Below are 12,511 nucleotides of genomic sequence, written 5' to 3' on the forward strand. Positions count from 1 at the left end.
CCCATCACTGAAAAATAAAAACAGATAAAAAAAATGATATGAAAAAATAGAAAATAAAATATACTCATGAAATGAACAGAATGGTTAACAACGCAGCTCAATTGCAATGCAATGTCACAATAACATTTAAATATACTTTAAGATATAATCTAGAAGAAAATAAGGATATTGAAACGGTTCATGAACTCTATTTCAATAAAGGACACTATGGGGAACTTTGAAAAATAGTTATTGAGTATAATTAGACAGACTTGTTGCTAGGCAGAGGAGTAATGAGATATATGGCAAATTTTGCAAAATATACAATGAAGGTACACAAACATTCATACCCAAACAAAGCAAAATGCTAGGTAAGAACAAAGCATTTGGCCCGTAGGAGAAAGGAGATACCCACAAGACTAGAATACAAGTCATTAACAAGCATGCAAGTATAATACATAATACATGCAGACATATATATAATCCAAAAAAATGTCAAATTTACGTACTTATTATTACATTACAAATATCCAAGGTTTTGAAGACACGTTTCCTCTTGCGCCCAACGAGTGAATACTGAGACCAGACCCCATAGGTCCCTATCCTCATCATTCGTCTCACTGTGTCTCCACAGCTTGCACCGCCCATTTGAGACAGCGTCTGGACCTGTTAAAATAATGCATAAGCTGTAAGGTAATAGAGAATAATATATATCTTTCAATCTCAACATTAGATTTTCTAATTTCCAACTGTATTAAATAAATAGCATTAAAATATTTTCCTTCTTAACTATTACAAAAATCAACGAATTTGAGTAACTTTTGCTTTTGTTTTATTTGTACCTTAAACATAACACTGAACAATCAATTATGTGCCACCCCACCTTCCTTCATCTGCAAAAAAACTAATCAAAAGACATATGTACAAGGCTAAAAAAATTCAGCAACACTTACCATACTCAGGCTAAAATAATGGCATTTACTATTTTTAAAAGATTATTAGCAAATTTACAGAAATGGTGCATTCGGAAGACAAAACCAATTTTTCACTTTTGACAATTGAGCACCTGCTACATCCAGATTCTAGGGAGGAAAGGAAGGACGATCTTACTGGATCCCATAGCCTCTCCGAGGCACAAACCAGGCTTTTACACAAACCCCCCCCCCCTGCACCCGAGCTTTTTAAAATAGTAAATGCCACTATTTTTGCAAAATTATTACGAGATCTATTATTCTAGAGAATAATGCATATAAATGCATATATGCATATAAATACAAAAGTAAATCAAATCTTATCCTTGTATAATATACAAGCTGATGTGAGATCCCTGTCTACAGGTGGACTGGAACTATTATCCAGTAGGCAGTCTACTGTATTTTATCAAACCGTTATTAGTATAATAGATCTCGTAATAATTTTGCAAAAATAATGGCATTTACTATTTTTAAAAGATTATTAGCAAATTTACACAAATGGTGCATTCGGAAGACAAAACCAATTTTTCACTTTTGACAATTGAGCACCTGCTACATCCAGATTCTAGGGAGGAAAGGAAGGACGATCTTACTGGATCCCATAGCCTCTCCGAGGCACAAACCAGGCTTTTACACAAACCCCCCCCCCCTGCACCCGAGCTTTTTAAAATAGTAAATGCCACTTTTTTGCAAAATTATTACGAGATCTATTATTCTAGAGAATAATGCATATAAATGCATATATGCATATAAATACAAAAGTAAATCAAATCTTATCCTTGTATAATATACAAGCTGATGTGAGATCCCTGTCTACAGGTGGACTGGAACTATTATCCAGTAGGCAGTCTACTGTATTTTATCAAACCGTTATTAGTACAGAGCACCACTTGGTTTCCGAACCCCTTGGGGACGAGACCCGTCGGTTAACATGTAAGTTCGTATACGAGAAATAGAGGGGAAAAAATAAACTAGAAATGTAAAAAGAAATTTTTCAAAAAAAATTTACGAAAAAACTCTAGGGGAAAAAATCGACAGGTTCAAAGCGTAAATGCGACTGTGTTTTGTTTGTACTCACCAATAAGTGAAGTCCTGATCCGCTTTATAAAAGTCCTTAATTGTTCCTAACTGATTATTAAGACGTCTGGCAAACATCCTCTGGATGTTTCCTGCCAGCCTGCAGGCACATCCTGCCTAAAATATACGATGATGTACTGTACATTTAAGAAACAAATCTGGGTCACAGGTCTGTGGAGTGTGGTTAGGCTTACGGAGTCAGCCGGTCCCTCCCCCACCACCAACACACCTCCCCCTCTCCCCCCACCCCAAACCCATACACACACACACACACTCAAAGGTCACGTGGTTCATGGTTCACTTCAACACCCATATATCGCTTCCTGCCTGCCTGCCTCCTTCCCAGCCTGCAAGCCTGCCTGCCTGCCTGCCTCCTTCCCAGCCTGCAAGCCTGCCTGCCTGCCTGCCTCCTTCCCAGCCTGCAAGCCTGTCTGCCTGCCTGCCTCTTTCCCAGCCTGCAAGCCTGCCTGCCTGCCTGCCTGCCTGCCTCCTTCCCAGCCTGCAAGCCTGCCTGCCTGCCTGCCTGCCTCCTTCCCAGCCTGCAAGCCTGTCTGCCTGCCTGCCTCCTTCCCAGCCTGCAAGCCTGCCTGCCTGCCTCCTTCCCAGCCTGCAAGCCTGCCTGCCTCCTTCCCAGCCTGCAAGCCTGCCTGCCTCCTTCCCAGCCTGCAAGCCTGCCTGCCTCCTTCCCAGCCTGCAAGCCTGCCTGCCTGCCTGCCTCCTTCCAAGCCTGCCTGCCTGCCTGCCTCCTTCCCAGCCTGCCAGCCTGCTTCCTTTCCAGCCTGCCAGCCTGCTTCCTTTCCAGCCAGCCTGCCTCCCTCCCTGCCATCATGCTAACGGGTAGTGTGTGTTAGGCTTATCTTCGGGAATGAGCCGGTCTCGCCCCCACCACCAACAAACCACCCGCCCCCCTACATCCCATCTCTCAAGGTCACGCGGTTCAACCGCGACTACCACTCACTCCCTGCTGCGCCTGCCTGCCTGCCTGTGCCTGCCAGCCTGCCTTTCCCTCCCTAATTCTCACTACTTCCATCCCTTCCTGCCTACCTCCTAGCACCTCTCCCTACCTCCCCCTCCCTCTTAGCATCTCTCCCTACCTCCTAACATCTCTCCCTACCTCCCCCTCCCTCCTAGCATCTCTCTCTCCCCCTCTCTCACTGATTCTCCCCCCCCCCTCATTCATACTGCCTCCCACCTAAACTCCATCGTCCATCCACCCACCAGTCAGCCATCACTGATGCAATGCGTGCATTTGGAGCCAACATGGTGCACAGATGTTTCTTGATTGTGCAGATATGTAAAACAAAAGCACAGAATGAACATTCCAGCCTTATGGCAATTCAAAATAATAGGAATAATAGGCCGTGAATCTGTGAAGTCACAGTGGGCAAACTGGACCATCTCCCACCCACCACAACAAGCCGGCGTGACGCTTGGCGGACCCCTTCCTACCCGAACTTTGTTCGGGTAGCATGACTCCCCAACCCCAATCGGGAAACTGGAAGTTTCGGATAACTAAAGTTCGGAAACCAAGTGGTGCTCTGTATAATAGATCTCGTAATAATTTTGCAAAAATAATGGCATTTACTATTTTTAAAAGATTATTAGCAAATTTACACAAATGGTGCATTCGGAAGACAAAACCAATTTTTCACTTTTGACAATTGAGCACCTGCTACATCCAGATTCTAGGGAGGAAAGGAAGGACGATCTTACTGGATCCCATAGCCTCTCCGAGGCACAAACCAGGCTTTTACACAAACCCCCCCCCCCTGCACCCGAGCTTTTTAAAATAGTAAATGCCACTATTTTTGCAAAATTATTACGAGATCTATTATTCTAGAGAATAATGCATATATGCATATAAATACAAAAGTAAATCAAATCTTATCCTTGTATAATATACAAGCTGATGTGAGATCCCTGTCTACAGGTGGACTGGAACTATTATCCAGTAGGCAGTCTACTGTATTTTATCAAACCGTTATTAGTATAATAGATCTCGTAATAATTTTGCAAAAATAATGGCATTTACTATTTTTAAAAGATTATTAGCAAATTTACACAAATGGTGCATTCGGAAGACAAAACCAATTTTTCACTTTTGACAATTGAGCACCTGCTACATCCAGATTCTAGGGAGGAAAGGAAGGACGATCTTACTGGATCCCATAGCCTCTCCGAGGCACAAACCAGGCTTTTACACAAACCCCCCCCCCCTGCACCCGAGCTTTTTAAAATAGTAAATGCCACTATTTTTGCAAAATTATTACGAGATCTATTATTCTAGAGAATAATGCATATAAATGCATATATGCATATAAATACAAAAGTAAATCAAATCTTATCCTTGTATAATATACAAGCTGATGTGAGATCCCTGTCTACAGGTGGACTGGAACTATTATCCAGTAGGCAGTCTACTGTATTTTATCAAACCGTTATTAGTATAATAGATCTCGTAATAATTTTGCAAAAATAATGGCATTTACTATTTTTAAAAGATTATTAGCAAATTTACACAAATGGTGCATTCGGAAGACAAAACCAATTTTTCACTTTTGACAATTGAGCACCTGCTACATCCAGATTCTAGGGAGGAAAGGAAGGACGATCTTACTGGATCCCATAGCCTCTCCGAGGCACAAACCAGGCTTTTACATAACCCCCCCCCCTGCACCCGAGCTTTTTAAAATAGTAAATGCCATTATTTTTGCAAAATTATTACGAGATCTATTATACTAATAACGGTAAATAAATAATAAATAGTAAATAAATCAAAATCAGTTACATTATTTTATCTTATTCATAGCATAAATGTTCTCGAAGATTACTAAAAAGAAATTGAATTAGACTACAGCAAATTGGCAAACTTTACCTTGTATCTGTTTCCACCGAGTTTGTTTGGGGCGTTCTTCAACATATCAGCAATACTTGTCTCAACATCTCTTTCAGTTGCATTAGTGTGGGTGTTGATACAGGCTTCTGGAAATTTATAAGAATTAATTAATATATATAATTATAATTCACTTTGCTATTCCCCATTCCACAGTCCTCTCGTCCTTCCCACTTCCCTGTCCCCACATCATCCCCACTATTCCCACTTCCCTGTCCCATCGTCCTCCTTACCATTTTCCCCTCCCCTGTCCTTCTTCCTCCCCCACCATCTCCCATTCACCTGTCCCTTTGTCCTCCCCAGCATTCCCCTGTCCCCACCATCCCCAACTCCCCAGTCCCCTCGTCCTCCCCACCATTACCCTCTCCTCTGTCCCCTCGTCTTCCCCACCATACCCCCCTCTCGTCCTCCCCACCATTCCAAACTACCTCATCCGATGCATTCTATAATGGTCTGATGCTTCCATCAGAAAATTGGGAACATCAAATGATCTGATATTCCCATCACTGAAAAATAAGAACAGCTAAAAAAATGAAATGAAAAAAATAAAAAAATAAACTATACTCATGAAATGAACAGTATGGTAAACAACACAGCTCAATTTCAATGCAATGTCACACAAAATTATTAAATCGAAATGAAAATAAATTGAAATCTATGAAAATTCAAATTATCAATACAATCGGAAATATTGAAATAATATCGCAACATAATATAGTGTGGGTTGCTCTTACGTGCAACAGACGGTGCTGTTTTTCAAAAAAGGCATGGTTTTACCTGTCACAAGTGTGGCATCTATACTTATACTCACGAAATGAACGGTATGGTAAACAACATAGCTCAATTGCAATGCAATGTCACAATAACATTTAATAACAATAATAACAATAACATTTAAATATACTTTAAGATATAATCTAGAAGAAAATAAGAACATTGAAACGGTTCATGAACTCGATTTCAATAAAGGACACTATGGGGAACTTTGAAAAACAGTTAATGAGTATAATTAGACAGACTTGTTGCTAGGCAGAGGAGTAAATAATGAGATATATGGCAAATTTTGCAAAATATACGGCACACAAACATTCATACCCAAACAAAGCAAAATGCTAGGTAAGAACAAAGCAGTTGGCCCGTAGGGGAAAGGAGATACCCACAAGACTGGAATACAAGTCATTAACAAGCACACAAGTACTACACTACACAACAACCGCACTACTACCAGAACTGGACGAATCACTACCAAAACAACACATTGCACATCACTACCAAAACAACACAACACAACACAAGCATTGGCAAAGAATTATAGACCAGTTGCACTAACATCCCACATAATAAAATTATTTGAGAGTGATCAGGAGTCAGATTACTAGTTTTATAGAGACCAATGACCTCCACAATCCAGGCCAACAAGGATTTAGAGCAGTTTCTATGATCGAGCCACTGAGATCTATAAAGAATTCTGATCAAGAAAGAGATCTAGGGGTGGTTTTAGATAGAAAACTATAACCTGAGGATCATATTAAGAACATTCTGCGAGGGGCCTATGCTACACTTTTTAACTTTAGAATTGCTTTTAAATACATAGGTCAAAAAGTTTTAAAAGTTTTAAAAGTTTTTTAAACCTCTCGTGTATCATGAGTGTGTTAAAGCTTCAGATGGTGCATTCAGATGATGAATATTACCTAGTTCCTTCATCTGGGAAGAATGAACACATATTGGTGCATTCGGATGATAAAAACTAACTACTGTAGTTTAATTGATCAACAGACTGTATATCATATGCAGACTGTATGTGGATCTGCGGGCCACTCCAAACAACAGCCTGGTGGACCAAGCTCCACCAGGGCTAAAGCACAAAGTGATATAGATGTGATAGAGATATTATATATATATATATATATATATATATATATATATATATATATATGTCGTACCTAGTAGCCAGAACTCACTTTTTGGCCTACTATTCAAGGCCCGATTTGCCTAATAAGCCAAGTTTTCCTGAATTAATATATTTTCACTAATTTTTTTCTTATGAAATGATAAATCAACCCATTTCATTATGTATGAGGTCAATTTTTTTTTATTGGAGTTAAAATTAACGTAGATATATGACCGAACCTAACCAACCCTACCTAACCTAACCTAACCTATCTTTATAGGTTAGGTTTGGTTAGGTAGCCGAAAAAGTTAGGTTAGGTTAGGTTAGGTAGGTTAGGTAGTCGAAAAACAATTAATTCATGAAAACTTGGCTTATTAGGCAAATCGGGCCTTGCATAGTAGGCTGAGAAGTGCGTTCTGGCTACTAGGTACGACATATATATATATATATATATATATATATATATATATATATATATATATATATATATATATATATATATATATATATATATATATATATATATATATATGTCGTACCTAGTCGCCAGAACGCACTTTTCAGCCTACTATGCAAGGCCCGATTTGCCTAATAAGCCAAGTTTTCATGAATTAATATATTTTCTCTATTTTTTTTCTTATGAAATGATAAAGCTATCCATTTCATTATGTATGAGGTCAATTCTTTTTTTATTGGAGTTAAAATTAATAGAGATATATGACCGAACCTAACCTATCTTTATAGGATAGGTTAGGTAGCTGAAAATGTTAGGTTAGGTAGTCGAAAAAACATTAATTCAAGAAAACTTGGCTTATTAGGCAAATCGGGCCTTGCATAGTAGGCTGAGATGTGCGTTCTGGCTACTAGGTACGACACATTATATATATATATATATATATATATATATATATATATATATATATATATATATATATATATATATATATATATATGTATATATATATATATATATATATATATATATATATATATATATATATATATATATATATATATATATATATATATATATCGGACAATTAGTAAAAAAAAAAAAAAAAAAAAAATTAAATTATTTTACCTTGTACCTAGATCCACCAGGCCTGTTTGGTGCCTGTTTCAGTACTTCAGACATCTGGAAGGTCACATCCTCCTCCTCAACTTGTGGATGTGCGTTGATAGATGATTCTGTAAAATTAAGTTATTTATATAATAATAAATTCAGTATAACAATAATATTCTGTAAAATTAAAAGTAATTTATACATCAATCAGATAAAACTCTCCAGAGATGGTGATACACAACATATAAAGGACAAGTTTCAGAACAAAATATGCATTTAGGAATAAGGTTTTGTACATGTAGGTAGCACATGAGAAAATAAGTGGAAGGTGATCAAGTTTATATTAACATGTTAATGACTTTGTTAAGGCTTTGCAAGAATGAAAAAATATTAATAATATAATATCACCTACCAATTAATTGTACATCATTTATAAGTCAATTATTTGCATTATTATTATTCAATACTAATGATATAAAAATGCATTTTGTAATCTACTATTTATGCAAGTATTAAGCACAGGATCATGAAATAAACTGCAAAATACTGTAATGGATAAACCAATTAATTTTACATTTTCCTATAGCCAAGTCAGTCAGTTCTATTAGCAGCAGAGAACAATTATGCCCAACCTCTATTAAATGAAACAATCTTAAGAGCAAGTGATAGAAATATAATCATTTATGCTTGGGATTATGGAATGGTTCCAAATATGAAAAATATCAAGTTTTTTGGTTAAAATTTTTTAACTTAAAATTTACATTTTTAAGTGAATTTATGACCATAATAATTGAATCACTAATATGATTCACTAATATATAATCCTAATAATAATCACTAATATATAATCCATTGAGCATGCTGCATCTCTTTCAGTCTCTTTGCAATTTGAACAAGAGGGTTTTTAATTGATCGAACCATATTCTTAAAGTAAAGTAAATGAGATGTATTCCATATTTTGCAAAATATACGATGAAGGCACACAAACATTCATGCCAAAACTGAAGGGCAGGATTTATGAGGAGACATTAGAGGCATTAAATATTCCAAACTAGAAGACAGAAGGAAAAGAGGAGATATGATCACTACGTACAAAACAGTAACAGGAATTGATAAACTTGATAGGGAAGATTTCCCGAGACCTGGAATTTCAAGAACAAGAGGTTATAGATTTAAACGAACTAAACAAAGATGCCGAAGAAATGTAAGACAATTCACTTTTGCAAACAGAATGGTAAACGGTTGGAACATGTTAGGTGAGAAGGTGGTGGAGGCCAAATCCGTCAAAAGTTTCAAAGCATTATATGACAAAGTGCTGGGAAAATGGGACACCACGAGTGTAGCTCTCCATCCATCTGATTGATAACCCAAATGAATTTTTCATGGATATGATACCAACATCAAATCATAAATCAGATGTGATCCTATCCCCACTGGATTTTGAAGAAGCCATAGACAGTATGCCTATGCACTCTGCACCAGGCCCTGACTCTTGGAACTCTATATTCATCAAGAACTGTAAAAAACGTTATCGCAGGCCCTTCACATTCTTTGGAGACAAAGCCAAGATACTGGCATTGTCCCTGACATACTAAAAACCGCAGAGATAGCACCGCCCCATAAAGGAGGAAATAAGGCAGAGGCAAAAAACTACAGACCGATAGCACTAACATCGCACATCATAAAAATCTTTGAGAGAATGCTAAGAAGTAAGATCACAAAATACATGGAATCACAGCATCTCCATAACCCCAGACAACATGGTTTCAGAACAGGGCGCTCTTGCCTATCACAGTTGCTGGACCACTCTGACATGGCACTAGATGCCATGGAAGACAAACAAAACGCTTTGACAAAAAAAAGCCTTTGACAAATGTGACCATTGTGTTATTGCACATAAAATGCGTTCAAAAGGAATTACCGGAAAAATAGGCAGATGGATATACAACTTCCTGACTAATAGAACCCAATGTGTAGTAGTCAACAAAATAAAATCTGGACCATCAACCGTAAAGAGCTCAGTCCCCAAGCGTACTGTGCTTGCTCCAATACTTTTTCTCATCCTCATATCGGACATAGACAAGGACACAACCTATAGTACTTGATCATCCTTTGCAGATGACACTAGAATCTTCACGAGAGTAGGCAACATAGAGGACACGGCAAACCTCCAATCAGATGTAAATCAGGTCTTTCTATGGGCTACAGAAAATAACATGGTGATTAACGAACATAAGTTTCAGCTCATGCGCTACGGAAAAAATAAAAAATATAAAAACGGAAACCACTTACAAAACTCAGTCAAATCATAACATTGAACGGAAAAGCAACGTAAAGGATTTGGGTGTACTGATGTCAGAAGGCCTTACATTTAAAGAACACAATAAAGTAGCCGTCACAACTGCAAGAAAAATGACAGGATAGATAACAAGAACTTTTCACACTAGAGATGCTATACCGATGATGATAGTTTTCAAGACGCTAGTGCTCTCTAGAGTGGAATACTGCTGCATAATGAAAGCCCCTTTCAAAGCTGGAGAAATTACTGACCTATACTTATGCATTTATCTTCGGTTTAACACAACAGGCACCAGACACACGCTAGGCATCATACACACTAGGATAAAACAAACATTAGGCCAGAAGTCAGAAAAGAATTCAAAGAATTTTACTGGAAAGGCTTGCTGTTAGGAAAGGAAGTAATTGAGATGAATTAATGCACAGTATGTCAATTTTGTGAAATATATGATAAAGGAACAAAAACATTTATACCAAAACAAAGATGCAGAACTAGGAAACAGGATTTGTTCAACTGAAATTTCAAGACGGACAGAGACCAAAAGACACAAAAATGGAATCAATATACGAAGAGGCCAAACCCCCAAACATACCAGTAATACAAAGAGAAACAACTACACGGCAGTGAGGAGAGAGGCAGAAAGAAATTTTGAAAAAAAGGAACAAACAAATGTAAAGTAGAACAAATCATATTCTATAAATACAGCAACAACCAATTGCAGGTAAAGGATAATATTCAGAGCTTTTAAATGCATGGATGGCGAAATACTCAAGAAATTGTTCACGACTTTTGTTAGACCAAAGTTGGAATATGCAGCGGTTGTATGGTGCCCATATCTTAAGAAGCACATAAACAAACTGGAAAAGGTGCAAAGACATGCTACTAAGTGGCTCCCAGAACTGAAGGACAAGAACTATGAGGAGAGGTTAGAGGCATTAAATATACCAAATATACTACACAAATATATATACTACACATGCACAATAAACTACCCTACACAGGCTGAGTATGGTGTGTACAATAAATTATTAGCTAAAAGATAAGACTGAGTTTGTATAAATGGGGGTTAAGTCAGAGTGGGAAAATGTAAGTGGAGTGCCTAAAAACCCTGTCCTGGGACCTCTGTAATTCATAATATATACAAATAATTTAGACTCAGGTTTGATCAGCAATATTTGAAAATTTCCAGACGATACAAAAGGGATTTTTTTCTGGATTCAGGATTATTTTTTTATGGCTGAAAACAGGTTTTCAGCAATAAAAGAAATACAGTATTGCTGGAACAACCGTCGACATCTTCAAGAGAAAACCTGAACATCTTCAAGAAGTGAAGATGACCTTGAGAAGAAGTATAGGTTGGGAGAAGTATAGGTTAGGAATTGTCTCCAAAGAATTCTCAAAGAATTACTCGTTATTGCTATCCAAGATAATTAGACGAGCCAAAGCTAAATACTACGAAGATAAATTTACCCAAATAAAGAGTACCTTACCTAAAAATATGTATGTACCTTACGTAAATAAACATTTGATTTTGAAGTGCCGGACAAACAAGGCTGTGGTGGATATGTGGGCCTGAGGGGCCTGTCCAAGCAACAGCCTGTTGGACCAAGCTCTCACATGTCAAGCCTGGCCTTGGAAGGGCTTGGTGAGTAGAACAACTACCAGAACCCTATAATGCATGTATCAAGGTGTCCAGGCAGTGAGCACCACATAATGCAGTGCAGTCCTGTAAGAATAAGCACAGTAAGTATGGGCATGGAGGGGGTGCAGCAGTGGCTTGTGAAGGGCTGGAGAGTAAATGGACATGCCCAGGGGTAAAAAGCATTAGGGTAACAGAACATAGCCCATAAAAATAGTAATGACAATGAATGAATAATTATATGAATGCAATAATACTTCATATCTCAATAGGAATACTAAGCAGGATGCAAGACAAGGTACTGGTGGTGATAGTGGTTGGTACAAGTCCTCACATCCCCACAGACACCAGTAACAGCCCTCACCTCCCAACACAGTACCCTTGTAGCGAGTTAATCTTATACTCGCTTCATTATCTTATAGCATAACTAATTAACACTAATTACAGAAGCTACACAGGTGATACTTTGGTGTGAGTTGAGCGCACTGAGCGTCGGTATCGCTACACCCTTGTTCCTTAACAACCCTTTGGACCTTTATTACAGAAAAATAGAATCAATTAATTTAATAAAATATAAAATATAAGTGCTTACTTACGATAATACTATCGGTGGAACACAAAATCTTCTTCTTCTTGATAGTAGGTGCAGTTTGCATGAAGGGTTAGTCCTCGCCATGACTGAACTGACGACAAAAT

The 12,511-nt window shown here is 37.8% G+C and overlaps 1 protein-coding gene across 2 annotated transcripts in view; it reads right to left on the reverse strand.

Annotated features, from left to right (window-relative positions):
• The window catches only part of LOC138372106 (uncharacterized), a 13,590-nt gene extending 1,079 nt beyond the window's left edge, over nt 1-12,511 (reverse strand). The window contains exons 1-4 of one of the 2 annotated variants that reach the window (XM_069337394.1): nt 12,412-12,511; nt 7,896-8,002; nt 4,906-5,012; nt 489-645 (exon numbers count right to left, since the gene is read on the reverse strand). In XM_069337394.1, coding sequence (XP_069193495.1) covers nt 489-645; nt 4,906-4,950 — 202 coding nt within the window. In that variant the 5' untranslated portion in view covers nt 4,951-5,012; nt 7,896-8,002; nt 12,412-12,511. Of the gene's footprint in view, nt 1-488; nt 646-4,905; nt 5,013-7,895; nt 8,003-11,684; nt 11,828-12,411 lie in introns of those variants that run through there. The other variant, XM_069337393.1, reaches the window with a different exon arrangement.

Source organism: Procambarus clarkii, chromosome 37 (assembly GCF_040958095.1).
Source record: "Procambarus clarkii isolate CNS0578487 chromosome 37, FALCON_Pclarkii_2.0, whole genome shotgun sequence".
NCBI lineage: Eukaryota > Metazoa > Arthropoda > Malacostraca > Decapoda > Cambaridae > Procambarus > Procambarus clarkii.